Source organism: Polistes fuscatus, unplaced genomic scaffold, assembly GCF_010416935.1.
Source record: "Polistes fuscatus isolate 324 unplaced genomic scaffold, CU_Pfus_HIC Scaffold4, whole genome shotgun sequence".
Classification (NCBI taxonomy): domain Eukaryota; kingdom Metazoa; phylum Arthropoda; class Insecta; order Hymenoptera; family Vespidae; genus Polistes; species Polistes fuscatus.
In genome coordinates, this window is record NW_025113118.1 from 12,624,376 (window position 1) to 12,641,142 (window position 16,767).

General features: G+C 29.7%; 2 protein-coding genes across 7 annotated transcripts in view; one reads left to right on the forward strand and one right to left on the reverse strand.

The window, feature by feature from the left end:
* Positions 1-2,215: 2,215 nt before the first annotated feature.
* LOC122520976 (zinc finger protein on ecdysone puffs) lies at positions 2,216-7,636 on the reverse strand. Its single transcript, XM_043641325.1, has 10 exons — positions 7,530-7,636; positions 6,621-6,946; positions 6,401-6,541; positions 5,262-5,491; positions 4,230-4,644; positions 3,995-4,153; positions 3,638-3,878; positions 3,358-3,552; positions 3,098-3,288; positions 2,216-3,005 (listed from the first exon to the last, which is right to left on the reverse strand). The coding sequence occupies exons 2-10, from the start codon at positions 6,939-6,941 to the stop codon at positions 2,499-2,501; spliced, it is 2,400 nt and encodes a 799-aa protein (XP_043497260.1). The 5' UTR covers positions 6,942-6,946; positions 7,530-7,636; the 3' UTR covers positions 2,216-2,498.
* A 775-nt stretch (positions 7,637-8,411) lies between these two features.
* LOC122520526 (GTP-binding protein RAD) overlaps positions 8,412-16,767 on the forward strand; it is a 31,002-nt gene continuing 22,646 nt past the window's right edge. Inside the window, exons 1-3 of one of the 6 annotated variants that reach the window (XM_043640588.1) lie at positions 8,412-8,842; positions 10,315-11,312; positions 13,914-14,174. In XM_043640588.1, coding sequence (XP_043496523.1) covers positions 11,057-11,312; positions 13,914-14,174 — 517 coding nt within the window. In that variant the 5' untranslated portion in view covers positions 8,412-8,842; positions 10,315-11,056. Of the gene's footprint in view, positions 8,843-10,239; positions 11,313-13,913; positions 14,175-16,767 lie in introns of those variants that run through there. The other 5 variants (XM_043640587.1, XM_043640589.1, XM_043640590.1 and 2 more) reach the window with 5 other exon arrangements.

Sequence of the window (16,767 nt, forward strand, 5' to 3'; positions counted from 1 at the left end):
TTTTTTCAAACTTGAGTTCAAGGGCCTTCGAATTTTTATCGTTGAGGGGCCCTCTACTTTTGACCTTGTTCGTCTCTCAAAATACAGGAATATCAGTGTAAAATCACATGATGTGCAAAGTAAGTTGTGGAACGGAAATGAAAAATCTATTATCTTGATATTTTTATCTCAAGTATATCTTAAGTTATATAATCGTGTGAAAAATAATCGTGATAAAAATATGGATTTTACGTGTAATGATTAATACATTATATATTAGTATAATAGAAGTTTATTAAATATAGTATTCAAAAATTATTTATAAGATAAGAAACATAGGTCGAATGAAACGAAGTTAGGTTGTTTTGTTTCTATATATATTAATGTATTTTTCAGTATTAAAGCCAGGTAATAAATCTATATAAAATATACAATAAAAAAAAATCTATACTTTATGATTTCCATTCCAAGAAGCTGCTATTAATAAATCAAACGTACCAAGTTTTTTCTTGTATGTCGGATTTACGAAAACAACATTCGATTAATATTCCTATCGTGAATATGATTTATCATTGTTGAATAATTATAAAATACTTTTGATAACGATAACAACTTTTACCTTTGTAAATAATTGTTCTTGTAATCTTTATCGTGATGATAATACAAATATGTTGTGAAATAAATACTAAAGTCTTTAATTTCTAATAACGATACAATTTTTTTGATAAAGACTTCATATTTAATAAAAAAAAAAATAATAAAATACTTGTATATCACGATATAAAATATAGTAATATGAAAGGCTTTTTGATATTTAAATTCAAATTCGATTAGATATCAATATGCGATATCTGCGTCATCAAAATAATGAATAACGAGTATTATGAAATACACGTGCGATCTTTGTATTCTTGCAGCAAATTCAAGGCAAATTATTCCTTTTCTTATTTTTTATTAAGTGCGAACGTTAAAGAAAAACACCGATGGATGATATCTTTGTAGTTCAAATTTTCTCTCTTTACTTCCAATATCAATAAATAACATTTATAAATTCATAGATTTTTATATATATATATATAAAAAATACAAAAATTTTTTTTTCTAGAATATTCATAAACTTTTGATATCAATTGAATTTACTTAGCATATAAAATAGTATGTACCCAGCGCAAGATATACCATACATCTTAATTTATTTTGTACTTTATATTTTTTTAATGCATCTGCATCAGTAAACGAAAACTTTCACGAATCCAAATGTTCAACGACTGTAAGTTAAAAATTTACGGATTTTCGGCGTACTTTTGCGTATTTATAGCTATGTTGCAAATGGGTTAATAAAGAAAAAAAATGACATAAGTGGAATGACATTTTATTATATAGAGGATTTCATAATTGAATATAAGTAATACAATTCCTTAGTGTAATGTAAATATTTTACTTCTTTTAATTTCTCATTTGATATATGTATACGAATGAAGTTAAAAATGATAAAGAGTAAAAAATTATTTACATTTCCTATCAATCCGCAGATATTTATACGTATCATTATCGAATAATACACCAATTTCAAGTATTATTTTGTTCTTGTCAAAAATGAATAGTTCTCATACGTACACAAATTTACTCACATTAATATCGTATTTGATATAAATCACGAATAATTACGAAATTACGTATACTAATTGATCTATATGATTATTCGCACAGATGATTTTTTCTATAACATTATAGTAAACAAATAAATCATACATCCAAACCATATTGCATTATTGTTTAAGGATGTTAATATAAAAAAATCACCTTACATTAAAATCTACAATTACAAATCCCAAACTTGTTGTAAGTTTTTTCTTTGTTCAAAGCATTATATTAATAATCTGTTTTGTAGTACGTATGTATATATATATAACTATATATATAAATATATATATATAAATATATATATATATAAATATATATATATAAATATATATATATAAATATATATACATATATATACATACATATATATACCTTTTTTGTGTATTTCATTCTTTCGATCTCAAACATTTAATAAATACTAGTTATATAATAAAAATAATGATATAGATAATAATCCTCTCGCGGATCTGGGTCATAAAAAGTAAGACCACGATAATTCTTGCTTGTAAGAAAAGGCAACTAAAAAGGAAATTAATAATAATATTTACTTTTGTAATAATATATACGAGGCTCTTAAGAAATAATAGCAATGTTTTAAGATTGACAGATATAATCGATAAGTATATAATATTATATCAGAATAAGATACAGTTGATTAGTGGACATTCCGCCTCGTGTAAAATTCAAAATCTTACAAATAGACTTGTTTGTTCAGTGTTGCTTTGCTAATAATAATAAGTTGTAAAAGTATATATTTTTTAATTCCCATAGAATACGTTCTTATCTTTTTCTTATTTATTTTAGTTCCTAATAATGTCATTGCATTTTTCAGAGAAATCGATTATTCAAAAATACGCTGATATATTCCAGTTATCTTATCGTCGAGATCTTCGCGCACGTGGTCCTCCTCCTCCGCGTCCACGAGAATATCCACGCCCACGTGGAGATTTATTCATTTGTGGAGTGTGTGGCGTTACTTCAACAGTAACTGGTGCAGTGATTTTTTCAAGCTCTGTATGCTCTTTCTCATCACCTTCGTCTATTAAATTTCCTAATTCAAGATGATCATTGTCATTGTCTACGTCTAACCACATTTTTTCCCCAGACGGTTTCTTTTCTTGTTCGTTAGAAATATTTTCGGAAGTTTTTTCATTATTACCACCAGCTTCATTATTCTCATCTTCTTCCGATTCCGCGTCAGCTTCTAACGGATCATACTTTTCATCGCCATCGGTTTTCTTTTGACCAGAGGAACTCTCATTACTATTATCTAGTGTTTCTTTAGATTCTCCGTTATCTTCACCTTCGGAATGAGTTACTTTACGACGTTTCCAATTACCTTCATATTCCTCGCTATTTTGTGATGAATTTTCTCTCTTAGACTGTAACATGCACATTGCGAATGTGCCGACATTAATAATTTATCGTGCATAAAAATGATATAATTTAATTTATAATCCAACTTATAGCTTACCTCTATATCCTCAGTTTCTTTGTTTTCTGTACTTGAATTAGTTGCAGGAAGGTTAAGAGATTTTACTTCTTGCACGAAATTTCTGTAATGAGTAATACTACGAAGATGTGCATTCATGTCTTCGGGTAATAACATAAATCTTCGACATTTTTCACAATAATATCCTTGTATCTCCTTTACTAAAGATTTGCCTGTGAAAACAAAATATATTATATTCATTTAATTAATTGAATAATTAATATTATCACAATTGATCTTACCTATGGATACTTGATTTTGACGACAATATCTATAGGAAGGTATTTTGAATTTCTTGTCTTTTAAATTTTCCGAAATGTCTGTAATAAATTCAAATTCTCCGGATTCTTCTTCCTTTTCACTTTTTTGATCAGGACCAACATCTTTTTCTTCATCTTCAGCAGTACGAACTTCAGCCTCACCTTTTCCAAGTTTTTCTGTAATTATTGATTACCGTAAATGACAACTTTTTTTAATAATTAATATATTATTATAATTTGGATTTAACCACTTGTAACCCACCTTTCTTTTTATTTTTTCTGTGTTCTTCACATTGCACAGCATTTTTCATATGAGCAGGAGTTAAACAATGTTCGTCATATTCTATACGAGATGGGAACTCTTTTAAGCACGGGAAACAACGTGGATGCAAAAATGTTTTCAATTGTTGATGCTTTTCACTTTTACGATGCGTTGACAAAGTTCCATAAAAATTCAAATCACACATTGTACAATATTCTCTTATATTCAGATCTACAGGAATCTAAAATTTATACATAAAGAAACAATTAGGTACACGTATTCTTAAAAAATCATTTGCTTTTGTACACTTATAAAATTTGTAAAATAGTGTATAATTTATATGGAAATATAATAAACCTTTTTTCCTCGACGTTTAGAATTATTTAAACTCAGTCCACGTTGTTCTTCCGCTACTCTTAACTCATGTCTCATTAGATCAACTTTTAATTTATACGATTCATCTAATTTTTCCATCATTAATTGATGCGCGCGTCCTCGTAAATGATTCTCAAAGGACTGTGTATAAAAAAAATGTTCCATTAGTATTATATACATTTATAAATAATAAAAGATATAATTTATAAGTACATACATAACCGTCCCACATATGTTTGTTGCATATATAACAGAACATATGGCTCATTGGTACTTCCGCATAACGACTTTCAGCATGTCTTGCTTCAGATTTTTTTCCGGTTGCTTTATTAGAATCCTTGTCTGCGGTTGCAGCATTTGCTTCTTTAGATGTATCTTCCGTAGCAACAGCAATAGCATTAGTAACAGCGGCATGAGTAGTAGTAGTTGTTGTAGTAGTAGTAGTAGAAGTTGCAGTTGTAGTAGTAGAAGATTTCTCTAATTTCTTTTCTTCTTCCTCTTCTTCTTTTTGTACTTTTTCATTGACAACTTCTGAATCTTCCTCTTTTGCCTTCTCAATTTTAACTTCTTCTGCTTCGTTCTTTTCATCCTTCCAGTCACGTTTTTTATCCACAGATTCTTCCATATGTTCACTAATTCAAAGATGAATATATGTCTTTCATTGGAATACATTATTATTATAAGTATATATATACATATATATGTATGTATATATACATATATATATACACATATTTTTGAAATAAGTAAATCATATTAAAAAAATCTAAATGTCTACTATAGACATTACAATTTAGAATGTTAACATTTAATCAATTATCCAGTAATATTATATACATAAGATATGTATGTAAAACTTAGAAAATTGATTGGGCAGAAGATTTCTCACACTTCTCATAACACCAAATCGCATTAGTAATTTTTACTTGTCCAACTATAATAGACTTATACACTAGATGGTGTTTTTAGACTTTTTTTTAGAGGGCATGTGAGAATAAATCGATATGTGTATAAATTTTCAAAAAAATGTAGTGTAAATATATAGTCAATATTGAAAAGTAAATGCTTACTAAGTATCATTTATATTATGGAATAAATATGATACAATTTAATGATAGAAAAGAGAAAGGAAGTAGTGTCGACTGTATTATAAACAGTAATACCAAGAAACATCATACATACAAAGATAGGTGACAGAATGAGACTTACTGAAGTTTGAAGAAACTATTCGCAATCACCAGGAGCTTACCTTTTAACAACAGGTGCTTCTGCTTTTTCATTATCAGAGGTTTTATTGTCCTGCTGTTCCTTTTTGGCAGCCTGATTTTGTTTAGAGGCAGGAATTGGTTTAGAAGATTTATCGTTGCGATGTTGATTTTGGTTTCCATTCATACGTTGATTGCCAGACTGGGGTGCACGAGATTGTTGTGCAGATGGGCCACGTCGCCCAGCAGGGCCATCTCGGGCTCGATTGCCCATCTAGTTATGTGGGTCAAATGACCAAACCATCATGAGAAGTATCTGATAAAATTTCGATTCTTCTCAAGTCGAATTAGGTTCTAGGAACCACTGGGCACTTGAGGGAGAAAAATTTTCTATTCGATATGGAAGCAGGACATATATGACCAAACAACGAAGGTCATTAATTCCACTCAAAGGTGGAAGGGAAAGGAAAATCATAGTACATAGTTTGAAGATTGCTACACATAGCAAATAGTTTTATTTTGTATCTGCAATGATCATTATGATCATGCTTATGATATTTATAAAACTACTTTTGTCCTCCAAAAGAAATTTACCATAGGAACGAAGAAGACTTTTAATTCCCACATGCGTGCAATTGTTTTGAAAATATCTGTACCATCGACTTTACTTGAGACGATAGACAGAAGACAGAATATTGGTGAACCAAGTCGACGAAAAATAATGCCCATATATTATCAATTTGTGCCTCAACATTGTTGTTTTAATTTCCATATAACAAATGGAAAGAGATCTTTGAAATCAATATCTATATCGGCTGAGATTTATAATAAAATTGTATATTGTGATGATTTATTCCCTTTGAAAATCATAGGATACAAACTTTATCAAATGATAACAATTGTTTATATCTTTGTGATTCATAGAATATTTTTGATCGAATACCTAAATTGTCAATCAAGCAACTGATATGTGGAAGACGAATTTTAAGTATTGGAATATGTTTCTAACGTACTAAAGAAAGAAAGAAAGAAAGAAAGAAAGAAAGAAAGAAAGAAAGAAAGAAAGAAAGAAAGGAAGTGTGGACTAAATTTGCCCATTTTTAGCTTCCGCTTAAAAATCCACTTAACATTTTTAAAAAGCTTGTGCTTGTTTTTCAGAACAAAATACTGAATAGTTGCATACCTTGTACGGTTGAGGTCGTTGATTCTTGACTGGGTGTCTTACTGGACGATCATTAAATCGTCCAGAGGAAAAGTTTTGTTGATTTGGAAAATTAGGTCCCGGTCCAGAAAAATTATTTCCAAGGCTGAGTAAAGATGGTACCTTTTGAAAAAAGTACAATTATTTTAATATATCTTCAGAAAATTATATAAAATATATATTTTGTATCAAGAAAACTTACTTGCGGTTGCGTTTCTTGTTGAGTACGTAACAAATTTGAAAGAAGATTACTAGCTATTGCTAACTGGGCTTGCGGAGAAGCCAAAGATATATTATTATTAGGAGTAGGTAAAATTCCTCTTCCAGGCATCATTCCTCCTTCCCAAGGATTCATACCGCTATTTCCTCCTCCTCCACCCATACCACCACCCATATTACTTCCCATTCCACCACCTCCTCCTCCAATATTACCAGGCCTACCTCCACCTCCTCCACTGTTCCCACGATTATTAAAATTTCGATTCCCGTAGGTATCTCTTTTTAATCCACGATTAAAAGACATGATTGCTATAAGACAAGTAACATATTATTATTAACAATTTTGTTTTAAATAATTATGGCTATACTTAAAAATTTTATAATAGGTATTTTACATTATTAGATGCTCGATCAATACAATTACAAAGTTCTATTTTTAATCTATTGGAAGTTTTGAAATTAATTAATATCATAAAATCATTTTCAGTATTAGGATATACATGTACATATACATATATATCATAGAAATCCAATAAATATAAATAAATTTGTATTGATCTTATATATATATATATATATATATATATATATATATACATATATATGTATATAATATAATATTAATAATTAATTAAAAAAATTAAAGATATCGGCTAATATTTAATTCGCGCAGATTTTTTGGAAACAAAATGCCGTTAGAAATGTATAAGTTTATCGTAAGCGTCGTTACTAATAGATATACATATATATGTACATGTATATATACTATACTATTCTTTCGAAATAAGAGAATCCATATGATATTACTTTGGATTTTTGTAATATTATTTTTATGCATAAATATTTTCTACGACTAGATAAAATAAGAAAATATCGTTAATATTATACATACCAAATTATATTTGGGCGTGGAATAAGAAAGTGAATTTACCCAAGCCTAAGAAGCAATAGAATTGTTGAAGCAGTGCTGCCATACACTTAAATAATAATGGCCGCAACTATTAATCCATGAAAGTACGTTCGTTAAACGTTTTCAATTTATCAATACGATTATTCCACAGAAATACTCATCCGCCAATGTTAATGTATTTTCTCAGGTAAACATTTATGATTGGTGGATAATAGAAGGAAGAAAACAATTTTGGACAAATAAAACCTCTCTTCGTTATCTTATTGGTAGCTTGTACGTAGCATCGATTTCATTGGTTCGTAATTTAATACATTGTTATAATACAAATGAAATGTCTTTTAAGACATTTTAAATGTACGTTTATTATATTTTATTATAATTATTACAATATAGTAATTCTTTACATTAAATTTATTTAAAATGTGCTGAATTAATTGCTATACGTAATAAATTTCGAAAGCATAGTTTGTAATATAAGATTTATATAGTATTATTAAATATCAGCTGGTAAATTATCAATGAATGTTATTCCAAAATATCGATGAAGAAGATTTATCTATAAAATCCAATGTTTAATTTTATTATGAGAAATTCCTATGTCTATTAATTTTTGTATAGTTAATAAAAACATGAATTACATACTATTAAAAATGATGGTGTATATATATATATATATATATATATATATATATACATATACATGGTATATATAAATTAGACGAAAGATTGAGAAAAGTATTCTATTTCGAGTTTCTTAGAATTTGATGATGAAAATGGCGGGGAAGGCATGGGTGAGACACGAGGTTTGCCGAACTATGACGTATATAGCCGAACGCGTGCGCGTTGGCGCGTTGGTGCGGTGGGTGGTGATCTGTATTTTAGAGTACGTTCAGTATTCCGCGCGTCGTTGTTCGGGGTGGTAATTTTATTTTTGTTTTACCCGGTGATATTTTTTCAAGCGACAATTATTCGATTTTTCCCGAGACATGTGACAGGGTAGTGACAAAAGTGACAAAAGAAGAAAAGGAGATCGATCATAACCGTTTAAATATTAAGATTAAGGTGACGTGTATAAGAAAAGGGGAATCATATAATCGATATGAGAATTTTCTGATTTTGGAAAGGAAAAAAAGCTTTACGAAAAAAGTAAGCAAAACATAATTTATATTCGACATTGGTATTGCGTTTCTATGACACCAAGTGTATTTGTATAAACAATGAAAAATATAGACAGAGAGAAAGGGAGTGACAGTAAGCTGGTAATGATAAGGAGAACATTAAACGAAATTTAAACGGTAAATTCGCTTTAAACTTCTTCTTATAATAAAAAATGGTCAAGAAAGAGAGAGAGAGAGAGAGAGAGAGAGAGGGAGAGAGGGAGAGAGAAAAAAGGACCGGGTTTACGAGTTAAAATAAGAGAAATTATACGAGCCATGTGAGTTTCACGTGCAACTTCTGTTTACACGTATAGAAGACTATTTAACGATTTTGATTTTATTGTCAATTTTATTTAAATTCGAGAAAAATAATTGAAGTTAGACAGGAAATAGAAACTCGCGTATATACATATATTTAGAATTAGATTTTAAAAGAATAATGATATAAATAACTTGAAATAAGTCAACATACAGAGAGGAGCGTAGATTTATAGGTTTAGCGCACCCAAACCAGTCAAATCTTTCTTTAATGTTTGTTCTGTTAGTAATTTTGAACGTGCTTTAGTTTATTTAAATAAAGACAAATTCGTGCCTCGTTGTAGAATCACGAGCTTTGTTTTCCTTCCTTTCTTCCTTTCAAATGCGTGCTTTTCGTGCTATTTTTTGGCGGTAAATACAAACTTCATGGTATAGATTATGCTTTCAGAATAAATATTATTTCTCTGTCTCGTTTTTAAATTATCAAAATAATATATATAATACAATAATACATATATATATACCTATATATGAATGTATAATTGTATAATGAAATGAAATGAAAGAAAAAACAAATCTTTTCATATTTCGTATTAAAATTAAATGCGATATCATTAGTGCTTTCAAAGATAATAGATTTAACGTCTAATTAACTTTACAAGAGCTTTCATGGTATCCAATAAAAAGGAGAATATATAGTAGTAATGCTTTCGAGTACTTCGTAGGTACATACTCGGATGAATTTCCGTTAATCGAAGATAATTAACAGAGAAAAAAGATATCGGCTATAATAGGTTGCTGAAACAATTTTCCTTCGATTACGTAGCGTAGGATCGCGTATCGTAAAATAAAAATGAAAAGAAAAAACAAAAAATACAAGAAATAAAAAGAAAATCCAGAAACATTTGCAAAACGTAACGAAGAATATTTTAAATCGATATTTTTTCGAAATAATTGGAAATATACTATTTGATAACGAAAGTACATTTTTTTCTTTCAACAAAGAACAGTAAACGAACGAACGAATGAACAACAACAACCTATTAACCTATTTACTTGACGTATTTAATTAATAAATTTGTTAATGGGTATATCCGAAATAAACGAACAGCTTAGAAATTTTGAAAGATCGGAAAGCAATTTTCTACTTTAGTGAGAATAGAAGGAAAGGGGGAGATGAAAAAAAGGGAAGAGAAGATAAGAGTATAGTGGCGCGTCTTAATTTATTTTTATTATCTCTCATATACCCAGGAACAAAGAAAAGAGAGAGAGAGTAATATCCAAAGCTAAATTGTACGTGGGTGGGTGGGGTGTGTGTGTGTGTGTGTGTGTGTGTGTGTGTATACTTGCAGATATCAAGGGGAAGAGGAAAATGTCACAGCGTATAATAACATTCGTTTAATTTGAACAGTTCGAAACTGGAAGAAGGATCATCGAGCCTATAAAAAGGAAGGACATAAATAAAAGGAAATAAAAATAAAGAAAGGAGAAGAAAATATGATCCATCATAAAAATAACGGCGTAAACCAAATTATATATCAAGAATGCGATTAGGGATAGAAAGAATAAGAATAAGAAGATTAAGAAGAGGAAGAAGAAGAAGAAGAAGAAGAAGGGGAAGATAATCGAGTTAGATCTTTGGATCTTTCATGCGAAAGTACCACTGGGGGAAAGCTTATATTTTTCCTTGTACGATATAAAGTACTAATCCGAGGGATATAATAGTAAAAAGGCGTGATTTGAAGTTTTCGAACACAAAACTTTTCTATATATATATACTGGAAGTATTTTCTTTTAAGAAAGAATATTTAAACGATAACCAAAGTATTTTAAATCGTTAATACGATGCTTATAACTCTCCAAAAATGCAATCAAAATCAAAGAATAATTAAAAGAAGATAATATACAACGCGAAAGAAAGAACGAGATAATAATATCTTTCTTAAATATTATTTAAAAAAAAGAAAAAAAAAAGAAACCCATTATTTCTTTATCCCCACCTCCCCCGAACAATTTAAGATCGAAGGTATCGTTGTATTTTATCGATAGAAGAAGAATACAAATATAGAAAAAGAAAGAACAAAGAAATTAACAATGGCGGAAGGAACATTTCGTCGGAAAACTCGATCGGCCTCGATTTGTGCCCCTGGTTTTTCCAGTATGGAACAAATGTTAGGTACAATACCACCCTCGGGAGCTAAGGAAAGAGACAAGAGCGATCGTGAAAGAGACAGTGGTAGCGGTACTCCTGATAGCAATACACCAACCCGAAGACGAAGACCAGCGACGAGATCTCAAAGCGCAAGAGTTTCCGGAGCAAGTAAAAGTATTCGACGCAGGGCGGCACAAGGTAAGCATACCAAAGTACATTTTCTTAGAATTACAATTAGAATTATGATTTATCTATTTTTCCTATCGCCGTTCGTTTTCTTACACCGTTATTCAAAATAAACTATCCGTTTGTGAGATCTCACCCCTTACCCTCGTCCCCTTCCTCTTCTTCTTCTTCTTCCTCTTCTTCTTCTTCTGGTAGAGAAAATTTTTTTGACGAATTTTGCTCGTTTAACCTTCTGCACTCGAGTGGCGCCGATAGGGCGCCCAGCTGATTTTAAGCGTCAACTCGAGCGGCGCCTATACGGCGCCCGGCTGATTTCAAGCTTCATTAAATATCACAACAAAAGTAATTACAAAGTGTAGTATTTATCAAAGTTTGTTGATGATATTTTATTATTTCTATACGCTTGTTTGTTTATAAATGTTTTTAAAGTACCTGTAAAATGTCTACTTAATTTGGCCGAAATCGTCGTCGAGTTGCTGATTCGCGCAAGAGGCCTCGAGTGCAAAGGGTTAATTATTTCGTAACGTTAAAACCTTAACCGAATGATTTCGTCACTCCGGATCGATTATAACCATAATTAATCGTATTTATGCATACAATTGATATTGATTTGATTTAAAATTCATATTGGCAATGATTTTTGATCAAAATTATCCGATTTATTAGTAATCAATTAGTTAACGAGACTTCGATGATACAATGTTGAATGTTTCATACTTACGAGACATGTTCTATCTGGTTTTCATTTTTCTTTTTTCTTTCTTTATTATTCTCAGAATGACAGAATTCTTTTCAAGAGATGGAGAGAGAGAGAGAGAAAGTATTGTAGTATGTATCTTTTGTTCGAGAAGCTCTTAAGTACGTGTCTCTTTTGTATGTTTTTAATATGTTCGAAGTCGAACTTTTGCGAAAGAAAGTGAAATATTTTCTAAAACAATGATGATATCAAAAAAAGAAAAGAAAGGATTAAATAATCGATCTATTTTTTTTTTATTTTTATTATTATAGAAAAAGAAAAAAAAAATAATTGATCATACCGTACTTCGATTTTCTCAAACCAGAGCGAAGTTTTGAAAACTGTAGGTGCGTGCTGTCAGTGACCTACTATTAAAATGTTAACACGAAAATAGAAACCGTTGCGATTTCAAGAACTCTCTAGGGAGAGAAGAAAAAGAGAAAACGATGTATGAAACGTTTTCTGCTAAGGCCCTTGGAGATTTTTATTCGTACAGGGTGCCCCAAAGAATTGGCCCATACTTCAGTAATTTATCGTAGGGGATAATCATATAAAAAATTTGTTAATATAGAAATCAACGATCATTTTACAATCACAACGTACAATGTTATTAAAGGGTTTTCAAATAGGTTGTCATAGAAATTGCTTGTCTACAAAAAAATCTAGCTAAACACACAATCTGTTTAATTCTTTTAAATGAATAGGTTTAAATGTAATACTTCATTTGAAAATTTTCTAAATGCTATTAACGTTTTATCATTTAATTTATACTGGTAGAGTTAAAAAATGAATAAAATAAAAGAGAGTGTTAATATTACATTGAAATAATTGAATTATCACTTATTAGCTGCTATCTCATAAAAATAGAAGACAATTTAACACGATTATTATTTTCATCAATTTAATTGAAACGTCAATCAAATAATAAAGATAGAATAGAACAGTACAATTTAAATTGAAATAATGAAATCTATGATATCCCTTCGATGTACTCTCGAAATATAGGTCAAACCTTACGGGACATCCTATATGTGTTTTTCGTTCATATTTGATTCATACACACATAAGTCATCGATGAAACGTTGCTAACACATCGGAAACGTTAAAAATGTTGTTTTTAATGAAAAATTGCATTTTTATATTCCAAACGTTCGAACTGGCATGGACGCTAAAGTTTTAACACCTTATTGATGTTATAAAAAAAAAAATAGTAAGAATGATCCTTTCAGTTAAACTTTCTCTGTTTCGGAAACAGTACGATAAATCAATGTCTCGGTTATATCGTAGATAGGATTACCAGACGCCATACCCCATACCCCATTCTATCGTTGTGAATCGAGCTCAAATAAAGAAAGAAGAGAAACGAAGTTCGAATATCTCGATAAACGTATTTGCGAGGGTGTAACGTTTCATCGAAACATGGACGTAATCAGAAATCATGTTTGTATCTATGATAGATATACGACAGTTGTTGAATTCAATTTTATTTCTACATATAAATATAAATTTACGTATATCTATATATGTGTGTGTGTATGTAAAAGTATGGTATACTATCGGTTAAAAATATACCAGTTTATTCGGAAAATAAGTAACAAATTTCAAAACCTGACGTGTGAAATTTGAATGAATGCATTAAATTTAATTAATAAATACTCTTGAATAACATTAATATCATGGTATTAGAAATTTTTCGGAATATTTTTTTTCTATAAAATTTTCTAGTAAATATAAATAAATAAAATAGTAAAGCATGTTTCAACAAAAATAACTTACAATATCGATTAAATTCTTGCGTACATTCAACAGTATTGATTTAATTGATTTAATTGATTTAATTGATTTAATTTGGTTAATTTATGAAATGTGTTTTTTAGCAGCAGATCAGCATCATCTTCATCACCACGAGGGTAGCGTTAAATCTCCCCATTGCAGTAGCGAACCCAAATTAACGAACGCCGATGTTAGTCCAGCATGCAGAAGAAGGGGAAGTAGAAGAGGTCAGAGTATGCATCATGCTCAACAAAAGAAAAGCAACGACTTCCTTGACGTTCCCGTACCATCTATGCAATTATCACCAAGGGAAGGTGAAGATGAGGATAGTTATAGGCTTCGAAGCTTTAGTCTAACGAGAAAAGGTAAGTTTTTGTTCTTCTTCTTCTTCTTATTATTATTATTATTATTACATTATAATATACCTTTTCTTCTCTCTAAGAGCTGAAAAGTTTTATAATCTCGTTACAATTTTCATTTTCATCATTTTCAAAATGATGCATTCATTTGCGAAGATAGGAAACTTCGGATAAATTGTTGAATAGTTAAATGAAGAATTAGAGAAGTGTAATATGTTTTCTTAAATACGTAACTGGTAGACTGGAGTCTGTCAGGCTTCGGTAATTGTTTTTTCTGGTGTCTTAGAAGTTTGATTGTTGTTATAAAAAATTATTGCTTTTGCGGGATTTTCTTTTCTTTTTTTTTTTCTTTTTCGAGGAATTTATTTTTAACTTCTTTTTTTCGGGCAGAACATTTTCATGAACTTTTAAATTTGAAATCAAAATTAATGCAATACTTAAAAATAATATAAGTAAGGTTTAATATACAGTTTTGTGCATTGTAAATAAGACTTGCAGTTAGTATAGATCGATAATCTATATGACACGCAAATTACATATCTTTTTTTCATCCTGGTATCATTTTTCTTTTTTTTATCAAGTAGCATATATCAATGATTTATTCGACGCGCTTAAATTACACGTATAATTATATTTATTGATTTCCCATCATTCTTCTAAATAATATTGTTAAATATAAAATATAAATCGATGATTTATTTAATCGAATTGACACATATTTTCCTCTCCTATAATATTATTTTGATTACAATCGCGTAATAATTTTACAAATGTCAAATTGACTTTAATGATTCATTAATATCAAAGAGAACGAGAGTTTTTGAAATAAGAAACAAAACAAAAGAAAAAAAAAGTCCGAAATTTCGCAAAAAGAAATTCGCGGGAAATGAGATAACGTCGATCGAAATCTACAAAAATGTTGAAAAAAAAAAAAAATAAAAGTTCTCTATATATCTGGAACAGATTCATCAAATTCGTCGACTACGCGATGCTAGAGATTTGGTACTTTCGTTTTGAAACTCTGCATGACTTCTTTCGACGATAGGGAAGCGTGCGTCGGTGGTATATGAAACTCGTGCCAGAAATACGCGTGAACGCGAGAAACGAAAGAAAGAGTGAGAGAGAGAGAGAGAATGAGAAGCTGATGGAGGATCGAGAAAACTTACAAACGAAAGAGAAAGAAAGAAAGAAAGAAAGAGAGAGAGAGAGAACGCGTTAAAAAGTGAAAAACATGAAAAAGAGAAAGAAAAGGGAATGATGAAGAAAATATAAGGGAGAAAAAGAGGAAATAAGAGAGAGAAGAGAGGAAGGGAGATACGATAAGCGAAAATAGCGTCTATAGTGGTGACGTCGGTCAACTTCCCCGAAACGAAAGGAGCGACTTCGTGCAAGTTCGCCAAGCCAATGAACGTGCGTGAAAGTCGTTTACACGTCGTCCAAGCTCTCACGTTTTCCACATAATCACGCGATTCCACCTACGCATTTATAGTATATATACATATAGAGGTGTATACAGATAGATATTTGTATGCAAGAACTGTGAAAACTACATGGATTTTGTTTGATACATTTATGTATGTAAATTAGTGTATTTATATGTATGTATATATTTATGTAGATCTTGTTAGGCTTATTAAGATTAGGTATGTTCACATTCTATTTGATTAGTATATCATTTTCCTCGTTTCATTTTAGAAATTCAAGCAAGGATCGCGTGTATTCAAATGAATTTAGAAATTGATAATCAAACGACTCTTATGGTTTTTATGGGAAAAAAATGAAAAGTTATTTTAAAGGTATAATTTTTGAAATAATTAATAAATCCGATTATGTTTTGAATTTTTGCAAGACTAGAAATTGAAAAATGTTTGTTTATCGAATTAATATTAATATATTTTGTATAATTTAGATTTTATTTTGTATTTACTTGAATTAACGTTTAGAAAAATTGTCGATGAGCATTTTATGAACTTGTAAAAATAGAGATATTAAGCGAAGATAATTGTCTTTCGTATTTATAAGGAAAATATTTTCTCTCCTTACTCCTTGGGATAAATAATATAACATCTTAAATTGTTGGATTTATCGACCTGATCGATAAATAATTTCATCGTCGAATTATTGCCTTGCCAACGGCACCGTGTCGAGAAGATATTAATTATTAGAATCCGAATAAGATAGATATCATTTGGTAAATAGTTATTATCAAAGCTTTAAAACGTTTATACGTTCATTGAAAGAAATTTGGGAAGCTTTAGAAGCTTAGAAGATTTTTTACGTATTTACCATGATTTCTACGGAGATATATTACATTCTCGCTTATTTCAAATATTCATCGAATACTATTTTAAAAAGCTTTCCACTTTTTATAGAATATTTTATTTACCACGATTTTCATAGAACGTAATATATTTCTGATCGTTTCGACACGTTTCACTGAATGGAACTTAAGAAGCTTAAAAAAGCTTTCCGATTTTTATAGGATATTTTATTTAATGTGGATTTTTATAGTTTACACCACATTTTCGATTAGTTAAACACATCTTTATTTCGTGAAATTTGTGATGCTTTCTCCAGTTTTAATGGGATATTTTATATC

Excerpts from the sequence above, each read along its gene's own strand:
- LOC122520976 (XM_043641325.1), bottom strand. The coding sequence starts at position 6,941 with ATGTCTTTTAATCGTGGATTAAAAAGAGATACCTACGGGAATCGAAAT. Across the intron at positions 5,492-6,400 it reads AACGACCTCAACCGTACAAG|ATGGGCAATCGAGCCCGAGA; the intron begins GTATGCAACTAT and ends CCACATAACTAG. Across the intron at positions 3,006-3,097 it reads AAGAAACTGAGGATATAGAG|TCTAAGAGAGAAAATTCATC; the intron begins GTAAGCTATAAG and ends TGCATGTTACAG.